The 17,736-nt window shown below is 35.4% G+C and overlaps 1 protein-coding gene across 8 annotated transcripts in view; it reads left to right on the top strand.

Annotated features, from left to right (window-relative positions):
- Positions 1-17,736, top strand: part of LOC105473712 (fucosyltransferase 8) — a 276,824-nt gene that overhangs the window by 85,993 nt on the left and 173,095 nt on the right. For all 8 annotated transcript variants that reach the window (XM_071099996.1, XM_011727662.2, XM_071100001.1 and 5 more), the window contains one exon: positions 12,995-13,424. In XM_071099996.1, coding sequence (XP_070956097.1) covers positions 13,222-13,424 — 203 coding nt within the window. In that variant the 5' untranslated portion in view covers positions 12,995-13,221. The remainder of the gene's footprint in view (positions 1-12,994; positions 13,425-17,736) is intronic.

Raw genomic sequence — 17,736 nt, 5'->3', positions numbered from 1 at the left:
AAAGAGATTCACACAGTGAAAACCCGTCTGTACTAAAACCACATAAAATTAGCTGGGCATGGTGGTGCATGCCTATAGTCCCAGATACTTGGGAGGCTGAGGCAGGAGAATCGCTTGAACCCGGCAGGTGGAGGTTGCAGTGAGCTGAGATCTCGCCGCTGCACTCCAACCTGGGCGACAGAGCGAGACTCTGTCTCAAAAAAAAAAAAAAAAAAAAAAAGATTTACTTGGTTCCCAGCTTTGCAGTCTATAGGAGAAGCATAGTGCCAGCATCTACTTCTGGGTGAGAGCCTCAGGAAACTTCCTGTCATGGTGGAAGGCAAAGGGGGAGCAGTGTATCACATGGCAAGAGAGGGAACAAGAGAAAGGGGGCAAGAGAAGGCAGGAGATACCAGGCTCTTTTTAACAAGATCATTGTGTGTCCTGATGAACCCATCATAAGTTGAAAATATCGTGAGTTGCAATATGTTTAATACACCTAATCTGAACATCATAGCATAGCCTACCTTAAATGTGCCCAGAACAATTATATTAGCCTACAGTTGGACAAAAATCACTTAACACAAAAACTATTTTATAATAAAGTGTTGAATATTTCATCATTTATTGAATACTTTACTGAAAGTGAAGAAAATGGTTGTAGTGTTACTCAGAGAATGGTTTCTACTGAATATATATTGCTTTTGTACAATCATAAAGTTGAAAAATTAAGTTGAGCCATTGTTAATTTGAGGATCATCTACATGGTATTTTTTGTTCTGCAAGTTATATATTTTTGTTGTAGTTTTCTGTTTTCAACATTTTTTCTTTTAAATCCTTGCACACATTTTGCTACTTGTTTTGTCTGCTGTCATCATTGTTATTGCTGTTTTCTGGATCTGTTTAGATGGACTGATTTTCTTCCTGGTTATGGGTTACATTTTCCTTCTTGTTGGCATCATAGTATAAAATATATATTTTTGGCAAAATAATAATTTATTCAACCATACTTCTGTTGATGGGCAATTATGTTGTTTTTCCAGTTTAGTGCTATTGCAGACAATGATGCAATGAATATGTGAATGCATTTTGTTTACATATTAAAATGCATCTTAGCATAAATTCTTGCGAGTGGAATTTCTTGTCAAAGGGCATATGTATGTAAATATTTGATATATAATGCCATATTACCCTTTGCATAGAGTACACATATTTATATTATTTAAATAAGTGCTGAATTTTTTTGAGTTTAAAAGACAACCCTCCTTTGACATGGCTCATAGCACAACAGGCCAGGCTTTTAGTTGTTTGGTTCTTCAGCAGATTGTCGCATACTCATCTTCTGGCCTCAGCATCAAAGTCAAGCTACTTGAATGTGATTCTTGGAGACATCCTTTTCACACAGTCATATGCCAAATGTGGCCATTGTTCATTTTCTTGTTAGACTTAAGAAGTGTCAGTTTGATCGTATTATAAATGGTACTGCATTTTTTGTTATGTCTAATGGAATAATTGAGCTATATCTATCTTTAGGAAATGTAGGAGGGAGAAATGAGGAAGTATTAGTCAAAGGGTACAGAGTTTTGGTTTTAAAGATAAGTCTCAGAAATCTGTTGTACAGCGTGGTGCCTATAGTTAACAGTACTGTATTGTATGGTTAAAAATTTCCTAAGAGGATAGGTCTTATGTAAAGCGTTCTTACTACAAACACACAAATTAGTAATAGTAAATAAGAGAGTGGGAGAAAACTCTTGGAGATGATGAATAGGTTTATGGCATCGATTGTGGTGATGAGTTCACAGGTGTCTACTTTGCAAGCTCATCAAGTTGTATATATTACATATATATACACACAAACTTCTTGTATGTAAAAATGTTTAAAAGAATGTTGAATTTTAAAAAAGAAAAAGACAACACATCCTAGCCTGCTTATATTTTGGGGGAGTTGTGATGATGGTAATGGTCACAACAGTGGCAACACAGTTATTGTAATCATTGTAAATTTAATAGAGACTGTAGAGACTTGGTTCCACTTCTGAAGATTTTTTTTTAGTATGGTTGGATCTTACAAAGGTGCTAAATGTTTGTGATAAAACTTTGAAAGTAGCTTAGTTTCAACTCTGCGGTAAAATCTTGATGTAATGATCATCTGTTTATATATATAATTTTAAACATTCTGTAATACATAAGGATTTGAAGATTACAACAATAAATTTGCCATGTTTTATTCTGACACTGTACATATATTTTGATTTTCAAATTATAGTATTATAACATTTTGTGGTATGCAGGTGGCAGTGTTCAATTTTATGCTTAAACAATAAAATGATAGCAAAAAATGCAATTATTTGTGGAATAGTTTATATTCAGTTTCTGCTGCATCACTCAGAATGTTAGTTGCTGTAAGAAGAGGCTTTTTTTCTTTTTTGGTTGTTTGTTTTAGTGGCATTACTTCACTTTGCAATTAGAATCTACTATAATACCTATTGAAGGCAGGGATTTGTGTCTGTCTTGTTCACTGCTACATCCTCAATGCCTAGGATATGTAGTGTATTTTATGTAATAGAAACTGAATGAGTAGTTTTTGAACATATAAGTGAATGGATCATCGTGTTGTGTAGATTTAGGTAAAACGTGTGGTAGATTTCTTCCAGTTGCTTTCCATTATAAATGTTGATAAGAACCATGCTGCATATTTAAAAAATAAATAAAACTTATATAACATGAATGACTGCACTAAATGAAGTATATTATTTAGGAGGTCAGTTACTTACTGGTGGCATAGTAGAGAATGCTTCCAAAGTGACCATCCTGAAGAATAGAGACTGCAGCTCATTGTCATTTATTTTATTAATACTTCAAATATGCTCCCTTCTCTCCTGCAGCTGTGAAACTTTTCCTGGTCTTCTCAGGAACTTTCTCTTCTCTGTTTTCTGTTGTGAATTATACTTTCATTTTTTAATTTCATTTTATCTTCACCACTGGCTTTTTCTTTGCTATGCCTTTTGATTTTATTTAATAAAAACTACTTGTCGCTTTGGAGAAATGCCATCTGATGTTGGAAATGCCCTGTATCTACACCATTCATAATGGTAACCACTAGACACAGGTGGCTATTGAGCAATCAAAATGTGGCCTATTGTGCCTGAGGAAATACATTTTGTTTCTTTTTTCCCCAGACAGGGTCTTGCTCTGTCTCCCATGCTGGAGTAGAATGGTGCGATCATGGCTCCCTGCAGCCTCAGCCTCCTGGGCTCTAGTGATCCTCCCACCTCAGCCTCCCAAGGAGTTGGGACTGTAGGCGTGTACCACCAGTTTTTAATTTATAGAGACAGGGTCTCACTGTGTTGCTCAGGCTGGGGAAATAAATTTTTAATTTTAATTCTAATTTAAATAGTTCCATATAGTAGCTATTAAAGCAGACAGTGTAGCTCTGGGTCTTACTATATACATAATTATTAGTCTACCTTCAAATAATATATCAGTTCATGTGTAGTGAGAACTTGACTTCTGTGCACTTCCATTTCCTCCCTCTCATCTTTTTTATATTTTGTCATATGTTTTACATCTACATATATTATAAACCCAGTGATACATTATTGCCATTTTGAGTTTAACAGCTTTTTAACTTTTAATGTGGTTAAATTAAGTGAAAATATTTCTGAATTTTTAGATTTCACCATTTCTGGTGCTATTTTTGTGTGTGCAGATCTGCATTTTTATCTGGTATCATACTCCTTGAAAAATTTCATTTAACATTTTTTATAGTACAGTTTTGCTGGCACAGAATATTTTTTAACTTTTTTTTTTTTTCTGGAAGAGTGTTGATTTTGTCTTTATTTGCCTTTGTTTTGCCTTCATTTTATCCAGTGAAAGGTATTTTCACTGGATCTAGAATGCTCAGTTGCCGTTTTTCCCCTCTTGGTATTTTAAAGATGATGCCCCATTGTTTTTTTGACTGGCCTTCTGTATTACATGTAGTGTGTTCCCTTTTTTTTTTTCTCTGTATGTAATATTTCTTTTTTTCTAACTACCTGAAAAATTTTTCTCTTTCAGCTTGTTTTTTTTTTTTTTTTTGAGACGGAGTCTCGCTCTGTCGCCCAGGCTGGAGTGCTGTGGCGCGATCTCGGCTCACTGCAAGCTCTACCTCCCGGGTTCACGCCATTCTCCCGCCTCAGCCTCCGAGTAGCTGGGACTACAGGCGCCCGCCACCACGCCCGGCTAGTTTTTTGTATTTTTAGTAGAGACGGGGTTTCACCATGTTAGCCAGGATGGTCTCGATCTCCTGACCTCGTGATCCACCGCCTCGGCCTCCCAAAGTGCTGGGATTACAGGCTTGAGCCACCGCGCCCGGCCGGTTTTTTTTTTTAAGCAGGTTTTTGTCTACATTTTAACGTTTGCCCTACTAGCAATTCTCTGCATTTCTTTGAGCTGTGGTGTTTTATCATTTTTTTACTTTGGAAAATTCCCAGCTAACATCTCTTTAAGTATATTTTTTTCTCTGTTCTTGTTTTCTTCACAAAACTCCAGTTACACCTGCACTAAATCACTGGATATTATACTACATCTTAAAATTCCTGTTCTGTTTTTTTTTTTTTTTTTTTTTAAATTTCAGTCTGTTTCTTCTTTTTGGGTTTCATTTTGAATAATATCTGTTTACCTCTCTTCAAGCTCACTGATTTGTTTTTAGCTTTGTCTAATCTTCTGATAATTCTGTTGAAGATTTTTCTGACATTTCATTTTTATGTTCATTTAGCATTTCTTCTTTGCTGAATCTCTTATCTGTTTTTGTATTTTGTTCATATTTACCATGAGATCCTTTAATACATAAATTACAATTATTCTAAGTTTTCTGTCTGATAGTTCAAATATCTGATTCATTTATAAGTCTGGTTCTGGTGTTTGCCTTGTCTTTTGACTATGGTTTGGGTTTGTTTTTAACTTTAAAAAAAATATATATGTGTGTATGTGTATGTGTGTGTGTATATATATATACACATAAAAAATTGTTTTTTGTTGCATGCCAGACATTTTAGGTAAAGGGCAACAAAGATTGAGGTGGATAGTATTTATGCTCAGAAATGGGTACCCTTCTTCTTTGATGATGTTTGTGCATGTGTGGATTGGGATGGGGCAGAGATTGAGTCAGTCCAACAGTGACTTGAGTTGGATTTGTTTTTTTGTTGTCATTGTAATAGTTAAATTCACTGAATCAGAAACTTGAAATTCCTGCAGTAGTGGACTGCTTGCTGCTTTTTTATTCTTGGTTTGGAGACTGGGGTGCTGGAGTGTTTCCTCAGTGTTCCAGCACCATCCTTAGCTTTTAGCAGGTCTTTGGATGCCTGCATCACAGCATGACCTCTCTTCGTATTCTTTGTAACTTTTGATAATATGTACCTTCTATTTTTGATTGTTTGTATTTTCTTATCTTTCTTTGAAGATTATTGAGTTTTATTTTGACAGGCAGATAATTTACTTTTGGATTACACTGATCCTTTTGTAGCTTGTTTTTAAGCTTTGTTAGGGCTCTTGTTGGCATAGCTTTTATTCTATAACTGGAGTCAGTAGACTTTGGTTTATGAGCCATATCTGGTCCACAGCCCGTTTTTGTATAGTCCATGAGCTAAGAATTTTTACATTTTTAAAAGGTTATAAAGAAACAAAAATAAAAATTAAGAAGTATCTGTGACAGAGACAGTATATGCCTCGCATAGCCTAAGATATTTATCTTGATTCCTGCTTGCTTAATTCTCATTTCTAAGGTGTTCTATTTCTTGGATTTTTACTGAATGCTGCAGGTTTTCTCTGTGGTATTTTTATTGTACCTGGTTGGAACTCATAGGTCTCCCAACTTTGCCTAATCTTTGAGGTGTGTTAAGCTTTTAGCTACCCAGTATTTAATTTTTCTCTTTCTGATAATTGTCCTTTGGAAGCTTCCTGAATTCTTACTATAACTTAGTTTCCTGCCAAAGACTCAAAGGATCTCCTATGCAAAATTTGGAGCTTTCCTTCTGAGTATCTACCTCCTCTTTAGTATAATGACCTGCAAATTCCACCTACCTTAAATTCCCTGCACTTTGGTCTTTGTCTTCTCACCTGAGGAAGATGGCTGTGATTTGTTTGGGTTCTTTCTTTCTGTGCTGGTGTTCAGCAAATGCTTCTAGGCAGAAGGGTGAAGTGATTATAGGACTTACTTTTATTGTTAACTTTCTCTCAGACATCAGTCTTCTTTGACCTTTGCCCAATATCTGAAAACAGTTTTTCTAAATATGTTTTTTAAAGTTTTCTAGTTTATATATGAGGCTAATCTAGTAGTAGTTATTCTTTCATGGTTGGAGATGGAACTCTGTTTAGCAGCTATTAATAAATATCCTTTTTTACCTCTGGTATTAGTATAAACCAATAATTGTAATTGTATCTGTTAAATCTCTTATTTGCTGTAAATTGAATTTTGTTTTATGATATGTATAAGAGGTATTAGCAGAATACATAAGGAAACGTGATTAAGATTCAGTTCTGTCCTGCATCTTGAATGCCTCTTCTGTGCCCAAGGTGTTCTACAACTTGCTAGAGACGGAAAATAACACATGAAGCGAAGATCAGGCTTTTAACCTTCTAGTGAAGGTAGACATATGTATTAATTATTTATTGCTACATAACAAATTACCTTTAGATTCAGTGGCTTAAAGCAACAATTTATTATCTGTTGGTCAGAATTTAGGTATGGTTTAGCTGGATCCTCTGGCTAAGCTCCATCTCCTAGGTGAGAGTCTTTAAAAAGCCTGCATTCAAGATGTGGACCAAAGCTACAGCTGTGTTGAGGCTTGACTGGTGAGGGTGCATTTCTAAGCTTGCTCACATTCACATGGTCATTGGCGGGATTCAACAACCTTGTGAGGTGCTTGTGGTCTTAGGACTGAGCACTTTAAATCTTTGTTGACTGTTGTCTAAAGGCTGCCCTCAGTTCCTTTCCACATGGGCCTCTCTGCATGATGGCTTACAGTATGGTAGCTTGTATCCTCATAATAAGCAAGCAGGGACAATGTGAGCAAGACACAGAAGCTCCAGTCTTTTGTAACCTTATCTTGGAAGTGAAATTATGTCACTTTTACCGTATTCTATGTAAGAAACAAGTCACTAGGTCCAGCCAACACTCCAGAGGAGGAGATGATACAAGGACATGAATAGTGGACACAGAGATAGTTGGCAGCCATTTCAGAAGCTGCCTACAACAGCATGTGGCATATTAATTATATAAATAATCATAAATGGGTCTGTAAAATAATGTAACAACATCAATATATACCACATAACAGTTTGCTGCATCATGTGCTGAGGTGCTTCCCTGTTGATGATTATTTTATTTAAGCCTTTTCCAGTATTCTCTAGGAGAGGTGGTATTTATTTTCTCCAGTTTACAGATTGTTCAGTGAGGTTACCTAGCTGTGATGTAGCAGAACTGAGACTCCAGTCTAGACACTGCTGATTCTAGCACCCATACTTTTAATTTCTATGTCTTGTCAGCATTAAAATAAAATTACTTTTTTTGGAGCACTTCTTATGTGCCAAGCATTATAAGTGGTTTATATAATGTTAACCTTATTTAAGGCTCATAGCAACTCTATTAAGTCTCCTTATCTTACTGATATTACACTCTAGCTTCCAGATTCAGAAAAAGTACTTTGAAAAATCAAATATATTTATTGTTCCAGAGACATTAAACAAATATTATCCAAAGAATCTCTGTAAATACCAAAAGAAATGAAACATTTAAATACCTTAGTACCTTAAAAAAGTGGTATCAATGTAGCGTAGGCAACATGCCGAGATTTTGTCTCCCTCTCCCTTTTTTTTTTTTTTTTTGAGACAGAGCCTTGCTCTGTCGCCCAGGGTGGAGTGTGGTGTTGCGATCTCTGCTCACTGCAACCTCTGCCTCCCAGGTTCAAGCAGTTCTCTGCCTCAGCCTCCCGAGTAGTTGGGATTACAGGCACCCACCACCATGCCTGGCTAATTTTTGTATTTTTAGTAGAGATAGGGTTTCACCATCTTGGCCAGGCTGGTCTTGAACTCCTGACCTTGTGATCCACCCGCCTCAGCCTCCCGAAGTGCTGGGATTACAGGCGTGAGCCACTGTGCCCAGCCAACTTTTCTCTTTAAAAAAAAAAAAAAAAAAAGGTGATATCACTAATTAAATACATTTGCAAAAAGAATCCTGGCACAGTTCAGTTCATTTGGTATTTTGCAGAAGAAGAGTACTATGTGAGTCTTTAGTAGTAATAAATTTATAAATTCTTGAAGAGAAAGCCCACTCTGAGAACAAATCTCAACACTGCTATATAAATTTTAGTCAGAAATTAGCTGATATATGTAATTAATTTTTAAATTTTTTTACTAATTTGAACTATTTTTACTAATACTTTCACAAGTAAGTTGATTGGCTTTCATATCAAAGGCTGTACATACTTTCTTCAGTCATATCGTTGTCTTTGCAAAGTGAGTCTTCTAAATGAAGAAAATAAGATACATTAGTTTTTCATGGTTAAAAGGCAAACCATAAGACTCTTTTGGCTGGATGTGGTGGCTCATACCTTTAATCCCTACACTTTGGGAGGCTGAGGCAGGCGGATCACCTGAGGTCAGGAGTTTGAGACCAGCCTGACAAAATGGTGACATTCCATCTTTACTAAATATATAAAAAATGAGCCAGGCACCACGGCAGACACCTGTAATCCCAGCTACTCAGGAGGCTGAGACAGGAGAATCTCTTGAACCCTGGAGGTGGAGATTGCAGTGACCCAAGATTGTGCCATTGCACTCCAGCCTGGAGACAGAGCGAGATTCAAAAAAAAAAAAAGGACTCTTTTGGTCTTTTAGGCCAATTAAATTTAATCAACCAAGGAATGTCTTTATAAGATATATGTTGACGATAATAAATATGGAAGTTTATTAATGACCTTATTTTTGAACCATTTCCGTATAATAGCATTCTCTCACTTTCTGCATTGCCATTTACCGTCTTAAGTAGGGCATAAATGCAGTTTAAGCTGTATTCATTAGTGCCAACTAAGTGTCAAATACCGTTCTTAGTGCCTGGGATACATCAGTGAACACAATGAACAAAAATTATGGCGTTTATATTTTAGCAAGCATGGTTCAGACAATAAACAGTAACCATAAGTAAGTTAACCATAAGTAAGTAAGCATTGTAGTTAGTAGATAGGGAAAAAAATCTGTACTTGTTCTTTTAAACCTTGTTCTTTTAAACCTTACAGAGGAAAATTGCATAGAAAACTACTTGTTTTTCAGCTTAACTTGGTTTTGTTGACCCCAAAACCGGGGATTTAAAAAATACTGGCAAATACAAAAAAAAATCATGGGAAACAGTCTTTCCAAAAACATAGTTCAAATGATGCTATTAATTTAGAGAATGACCATATTTTGCTCCTATAATAATGTATTGCTTTTTACAACTCAAGTATTATCAATATTGATGTATAATATAGTAATTTAATGCCTTATAAATTAATGGTTTATAAAATGGTTTATAAAATAGCTTGGAATTAACTAGGATATAGTATAGTTTCAGCACATAAGTATAGTAACATTTTACAGTGTTGCATATGTTGTCACAAAATTATTAATTGAAATATTAATACTTACATTTTTTGGCTGACTTACTGAATTGAATCAATTTCTTATGCCATCAGAATGAATTTATTTTTTATTTGGTTTTTAAGTCACAGAGCCCTGGATATCTGTGTTTTTTTTTTTTACATAAGATGAAAAGTAGGGGATACCTGAGTTTAGAGGAGTGGGGATTTGAGAGTTTTAAGAAAGGAATGGTAATAGTTTATAAAAAATGGAAAGTATTTTTTGTTATACAAATTTTGTTTTTCAAAATTTGTTTCTGTAAACTTTGTTACTGTTCAAGTTATGCTGGCTTTAAATATTACAATTTTTATTGTAATCCCAAGGAAAATGTTTCAGCATGTCTTTTTATTGTTTAAATTACTCTTTTTAAGAAAGCTACCTTTGCTTTGGTTGTTTATCACAGTTGTCTGTTTTCTGTGTTACTTTTACAGTGAAGGGAAAGAAAAAAATTTTAATATCTGATACACAGTTTACCCTCTGTAGCTGCAGTTTTAGTATTATTGATTCAGCCAGCTACAGATCAAAATATTTGCCCAAAAAACCCCCCAAAATCAGCTATCTACATAGCATTTCAATTGTATTAAGTGTTATAAGTAATCTAGAGATGATTTAATGTGTTTGGGAGGATGTGTGTAGGTTATATGTAAATACTACGCCATTTTATGTAAGAATCCCAAACGTCTGTGGATTTTGGTGTCTGTGAAGGGTGCAAGGGACAACTGCATATCTTAATAGCTTGGAATTAACTAGGATATAGTATAGTTTCAGCACATAAGTATAGTAACATTTTACAGTGTTGCATATGTTGTCACAAAATTATTAATTGAAATATTAATACTTACATTTTTTGGCTGACTTACTGAATTGAATCAATTTCTTATGCCATCAGAATGAATTTATTTTTTATTTGGTTTTTAAGTCACAGAGCCCTGGATATCTGTGTTTTTTTTTTTTACATAAGATGAAAAGTAGGGGATACCTGAGTTTAGAGGAGTGGGGATTTGAGAGTTTTAAGAAAGGAATGGTAATAGTTTATAAAAAATGGAAAGTATTTTTTGTTATACAAATTTTGTTTTTCAAAATTTGTTTCTGTAAACTTTGTTACTGTTCAAGTTATGCTGGCTTTAAATATTACAATTTTTATTGTAATCCCAAGGAAAATGTTTCAGCATGTCTTTTTATTGTTTAAATTACTCTTTTTAAGAAAGCTACCTTTGCTTTGGTTGTTTATCACAGTTGTCTGTTTTCTGTGTTACTTTTACAGTGAAGGGAAAGAAAAAAATTTTAATATCTGATACACAGTTTACCCTCTGTAGCTGCAGTTTTAGTATTATTGATTCAGCCAGCTACAGATCAAAATATTTGCCCAAAAAACCCCCCAAAATCAGCTATCTACATAGCATTTCAATTGTATTAAGTGTTATAAGTAATCTAGAGATGATTTAATGTGTTTGGGAGGATGTGTGTAGGTTATATGTAAATACTACGCCATTTTATGTAAGAATCCCAAACGTCTGTGGATTTTGGTGTCTGTGAAGGGTGCAAGGGACAACTGCATATCTTAATAGCTTGGAATTAACTAGGATATAGTATAGTTTCAGCACATAAGTATAGTAACATTTTACAGTGTTGCATATGTTGTCACAAAATTATTAATTGAAATATTAATACTTACATTTTTTGGCTGACTTACTGAATTGAATCAATTTCTTATGCCATCGGAATGAGTTTTTTTTTTATTTGGTTTTTAAGTCACAGAGCCCTGGATATCTGTGGTTTTTTTTTACATAAGATGAAAAGTAGGGGATACCTGAGTTTAGAGGAGTGGGGATTTGAGAGTTTTAAGAAAGGAATGGGATGAACAATGGAGTCAATAAAAAGAGTGTTTTTGATAGATTTAAGAATAGTTATTAAAACAACAGACAACTTTTTACTTAGATTATTCCTTTTTAATTTGGTTTTCAAACAGTTCTCAGCAAGTACAATCTTTTTCATTGTATGTTTTTGCCATTGTAAATCAGTAACATTAAGGTAAATGGTGTAGGAGTAAATGGGAAGGAAGTAGAGTGTTTCTAGGACAACCATTTGAAGAGATTTTCTTCTCTTTGAATATTTGGTGTTTTAAAAACAATTGAGATTTAAGGTGCAAAAGTGGAAAAATAGTGGCCCTGTGCTCTGATTTTTGAAGCCTCTTCTCCATGTTTTCTGCTAATCTTTTTACCACTAATTGGTGGTCAAGTGCCCTCACATTCAGTCTTGTATACAGAAACTATTTCTTGTTTTTTCTATCTTCCTTTTTTATATAGAACTCTGTCTAGACATATAATTTCTCTTCTATAGCTTTAAAATTATCAAAACATTTTTAAAATTAAAAATTTTTATAGAGATGGGGTTTCACCATCTTGCCAGGTTGGTCTCGAACTCTGGGTCCAAGCAATCCTCCTGCCTTGACTCTTTCCAAAGTGCAGGGATTACAGATGTCAGCCACGGCGGCTGGCCTGTCAAAAGGTTTTAAATTATATTTTTGCCTACAGATTCTCTCTTTGGGGAGAAAATAGTTTGGTTTCCAAGGGAATTTTAAGCCTAATGATGGAGAAATGACAAATGATACCTGTAACCAAGCCTGGAAAAGAATGTGCATTTGTAGTTTAAGATGCACAGTAACTAGGATATAACTGGTACTAGATGTTTGTTGTAATTGTTGGTATTTTTAATAAATTTGAAGAAGCAGTAGTCTAGCCTGGTTCATTTGAACCTTTGCTTCTGATATTTGGAATGACTGCCAGCTGGTTAATGGCTATGATAACCTTTACTTGGCTAATATGCATGTCAGTTTTAGAATTCATCCTAAAAGTGACAGTTTGCCTGTCACCTGCAGAGTTAAGTGGTATGATGGCAGCTGAACAATGAGGGAGGAGAGTGGAGTTGAGAACTGGTAGAAATGAAATCACTCATACAGGGAACATGTTTTTTCTTGAGATAATGAATATACTAGCCCAAAATACGTGGTTGAGTATATTTTGTTTTTGATTGATTGTTCAAAGATACAATTTTTAAGTCTTCGTATATAAGCTATTGTATAATTATGTAAGAAGGAAAAGAAAGTGATGATGGCACTTTGAGGACTTTCAGGCTTAGAGCTAATTAGTCTGTTATCTGGTAGAGCACTAATGTACATGGCTGATTTAATATACAGATTAACAGATTTAAAGCTTTTACCCTTTACTTGTTATTAGGCAGTTAGGTTATCTTCCAGCTTGTTGGCCAGTCAACACCAATGTGTTTCCTTTAACTCCAAGAATCTCAGCATATGCTGTTTTATATATCTTAAATAATTTAAATACATTTCTTACTCTTTCCACAGCATGTAGAGTCCATGAAGTACAGGACAATAAAGCTTCCTACACATATCACCAGAAGGATCTCTTTGAAAGATTCACCACAGGACTACCAGAGAGAATAATTTGTCTGAAGCATCATGTGTTGAAACAACAGAAGTCTATTCATCTGTGCACTAACTAGAAACAGAGTTACAATGTTTTCAATTCTTTGAGCTCCAGGACTCCAGGGAAGTGAGTTGAAAATCTGAAAATGCGGCCATGGACTGGTTCCTGGCGTTGGATTATGCTCATTCTTTTTGCCTGGGGGACCTTGCTATTTTATATAGGTGGTCACTTGGTACGAGATAATGACCATCCTGATCACTCTAGCCGAGAACTGTCCAAGATTCTGGCAAAGCTTGAACGCTTAAAACAGCAGAATGAAGACTTGAGGAGAATGGCCGAATCTCTGCGGTAGGTCCTAAAATACTGAAGGAAGAATGATGAAATATTGTACTTTGTTTTTAGGTGTAGGGCTTCATTCCGCTAGGAAAAATAGTTAATTATTTTTATAACCTGCTGTCTTTGCCAAAAGACAGTTTTCTATCTCCGTATATTTAATACAGAGCAAGTTTGTGCAACCCACAGCCCATGGGCCACAGGTGGCCCAGGACAGCTTTGAATGAGGCCCAACACAAACTTATAAACTTTCTTAAAACATTCTGAGATTTTTAAATTTTATTTTTAAGCTCATCAGCTATCATTAGTGTTAGTGTGCTTTATATGTGGCCCAAGACAATTTTTCTTCCAGTGTGGCCCAGGGACACCCCAAGATAATTTCTCCATAGTGGCATCATTATTTTGCATATCAATTTTAATGTAGAAAAACTATGCCATTTAATTTATGTACTTATATTTCATTTACAGTTACATATTAAAAAATTGATGTATTAAATCCAAACTATGATTTAAACTAGTGTATAGTAAAAATTTTATATGAACTGTAACAAAGATATTCTAATAACTGGGAGGCTGAGTTAGTCTAACTATAACTTATTAAAATGTAGACACAAAAGTTTATCGTTAAACAACTGGATCTGGAATGCGGAGAATGATTATCATTGCTATTTCTAGTCTGTAAAAAATGTGACATATATCTATTAGAAGGCATCAACTGTTTGGAAAACCAAAGTCTCCTATATATTTTCAGGGAGCAAGTAAACATAATATTACATAGGCGATCTCTGAATTTTTTTGCAAAGTTATTGAGGTAAAACATTACCTAATATCTTATATGCAAAGATGATCATGTAGTACTTGCTCTCTCAAACTAGACAAGCTAGAAATGAAGATTTGAGAGTCATTACTTCAGAGGTGGTAATTAACGCTAAGGGAAGTGGTATAGAGAAAAAGAGCTGAATTTCATTTCTCTTTGAGAACACATAAATTAAAGAGTAGAAAGTGGAAACATCCAGTTGTGCAGAAAGCTTTTAGAATAGTTGGGGAAGAATAGAGGGAGAGAGCTGTTACGGAAACTGAGGAACATTCTGTGAGGGAAGAATGTAGTTGGCAGTGTTAACTTACCCTTGATGCTATAGAGAGGATACCCATCGTCCTCTCATTTTCTACTCTCACTGCCCTTCACTCTTTGTTTAGAACTCGGATTTTTCCCTTTGTCTAGAGTCATAACTTTTTCTTCACCATAACATTATTTGGGTCCTTTTATGTCCTTTGAAAGGCAGTGCTAGGTGTTAAGACAAAAATGAATGAAACATTATTCTTGTCATTTGTTGTAGTAGTACCATTCAAGAAGATAGCAAGTGGTCAGGGATTAGAAAGTGGATAGAACTTCTTGAATTTGTCTATTATTTTCTTTCCTACTTGGGGTACTCAGGGAACATCATAGAGAAAGGTGATCTTTCAGTAGAGTCTTATTCATTCTAAAGATTGATAATTTAGGGGTTAGTAATAATAGCTGTCATTTATTACATGCCAGGTACTGTGCCAAGGACTTTGCATGGATCATCTCATTGAATTGCACACTGTCTTTCTGAGATGTTAGTACCATTTTTGTAACCGTTTTACAGATTAAGAATTATAGAGGCCGGGCGCAGTGGCTCACGCCTGTAATCCCAGCACTTTGGGAGGTCGAGGCGGGCGGATTATGAGGTCAGGAGATCGAGACCATCCTGGCTAACACGGTGAAACCCCGTCTCTACTAAAAAATACAAAAAACTAGCCGGGCGAGGTGGCGGGCGCCTATAGTCCCAGCTACTCGGGAGGCTGAGGCAGGAGAATGGCGTGAACCTGGGAGGCGGAGCTTGCAGTGAGCCGAGATCCGGCCACTGCACTCCAGCCTGGGTGACAGAGCGAGACTCCGTCTCAAAAAAAAAAAAAAAAAAAGAATTATAGAGATGTTAAGTAATTTAATTTGCTGAAGGTCACACTTTTTCACAAGTGGTACAGCCTACTTTGAATCCTAGTAGTATGACTCCAAAACCTAAACTCTGGATAACTGTATTGCCTTCCTGAGCAGAAAACAGAGAAATCAGTGACCTAAACGTCTTAGTATGAGACGTATGAGATCACCAAGAATAGCTACTATTCTAGTTGATTTGGGGGTTTGCTTTGATTGTAGTAAAATCTCCTTCTATATCATGGGAATTTTGCTCCTAAAAATATTTTTCCCCTTAACAATTTAGGCTCATAAATAATTGCTCACTTTTCTTGTGGTTCCATCATCAATACTGATATTTCAGTTTGTTTATTTCTGACTGCCAAATGTCTTGTTTTTGTTGCATGAAGGGAAAGCTTGCCTTTAGTATGGGTTTTTCTTTCTGCAAAATAATCTTTAGGTCTATTAAGTCACTTTCTTTATATTTTTATATGTTGAAATTAATTTCTTAACTACTACATTTAAATGTAGAGACTACTTCTAAGAGCTGAATCACCTAAGTCATATGGTATTACCATGTAATTACAGTCTGAAAACAGACTAAGCCAATGAGCTCGTGTTTATATAAGGGAATATAATTTCAGGAAAATAGTTTATAGTTATTTTCCCTCATTAGGGAAGAAAGCCTTCTTGTGCCCTTTCACTGACTTCACTGCTGGGGCCGTTTGTGTTTCTTCCAAAGGGATGTCGTTTTAGGGCCCTCTGGCATGAAAGGAAGAGAAATGGAGGTGCTACTAGCGTTGGAATTTTTTTTCCCCTTGTAGTAATTAAGTTAATATTTTGTACTTAATTTGTTATGTCTTTTTCTTCTGAGAAAATGTGTAGTCAGACTACAAAGGATTAGTTCAGATGTTTATAACTAGGTCATTTCTTTGCCATAAGGCATATGGATTGGAGTTGGAAAGCAACACAGAAGCTTGGAACTACAATTTTTTAGATTTTGTAGATTCAAGACAATAATTTGAAAAGCAATTAACAAATCTTTCAGTAGAATTTTCTGGATTTTGTTGATAGTGTTAGAAATTTAGGAAAATAATTTAAATATATCTCAGAGGGATGCAAATGTACAAGCACAATATATAGGAGGTTGCAGTGTAAATCTGATCTATTGATGAGTAATGTCCGTACGTAAAATTCACTCACTTTATCATAGATGTCTGTGAGTTTTGGCAAATACTTAGTCACGTAACCACCACAAAAATTATAGATGAATTTTACCTCCCTCTAGAATTCTGTTGTTCCCTCTTATGATCAAATTCTGTCCCCACCTCCTGTCCCTGGCACTTCCTGATTGCTTTCTGTGACACTTTTTTACTGTTTCAGAATGTCATATAAATTGAATTACGTAGCATGTAGCCTTTTGAGTCTTTTTTCACTTACCATAATGTTTCTGAGATTCATCAATATTATTGTCTGTATTAGTAGCTCATTCTTTTTTATTGCTGAGTAGTATTTTTATTCTTTTTAAATGTTGAGTAGTATTCCATTATATCGATGTGTCTTAGCTCATTTAGCGTTGCTATCACAGAATACCCGACCCTGGATAGTTCATAGAGAAAGAAGTTATTTGGCTCATGCTTCTGGTGGCTGAAAAGTCCAAGACTGAACAGCTACATCTGATGAGGGCCTCAGGCAGCTTCAATTCATGGTAGGAAGTGGAAGGAGAGTAAGCATGTATAAAGAGATCACATGATAAGAGAGGAAGCAAGACAGAAACTGAGGAAGCCAGACTTTTTTAAACAACCTGCTCTTTTGGTAACTATTCCATTCCCATGAGAAGGAGAACTCAGTCATCTCTGAAGGAGGAGCATTAATTTATTCATGAGGGATCTAGCTCCATAACCCAGATACCTCCCACTAGGTCCCACCTCCCAACACTGCCATGTTGGGGATCAAATTTCAACGTGAGTTTTGTTGAGGACAAACCACATCCAAATCATAGCACGATCTATCACTTTTTTTTTGTTTTTGATCCATTTACCAATTCAAGAATGTGAGGTTATTTCCATTTTGGGGCAGTTGTGAACAAAGTCACTATTAACCTTTGTTCCATAAACTTTTGTATGACCATAGTTTTATTTCTCTTGGGCACTCCCATTAGGCGTGGGACTGCTGGTCATATGTTAACTGCATATTTAACTTTATACGAAGCAGCTCAGTTGTTTTTCGAGAGTACCTGTACCATTTTGAAATTCTTACCAGAAATTCCTGAGAGTTCTACTTGCTCTCCTCCTACCCAGCATTTGCAATTGTCAGTTATTTTTATTTTAGCCATTATAATAGATATGTAATACTATCTCATTGAGGTTTCAATTTGTATTTCTGTAATGA

The sequence above is a fragment of the Macaca nemestrina genome, chromosome 7 (genome assembly GCF_043159975.1).
Source record: "Macaca nemestrina isolate mMacNem1 chromosome 7, mMacNem.hap1, whole genome shotgun sequence".
NCBI classification, from domain to species: Eukaryota; Metazoa; Chordata; class Mammalia; order Primates; family Cercopithecidae; genus Macaca; species Macaca nemestrina.
This window is presented reverse-complemented; position numbering and strand designations above follow the sequence as displayed.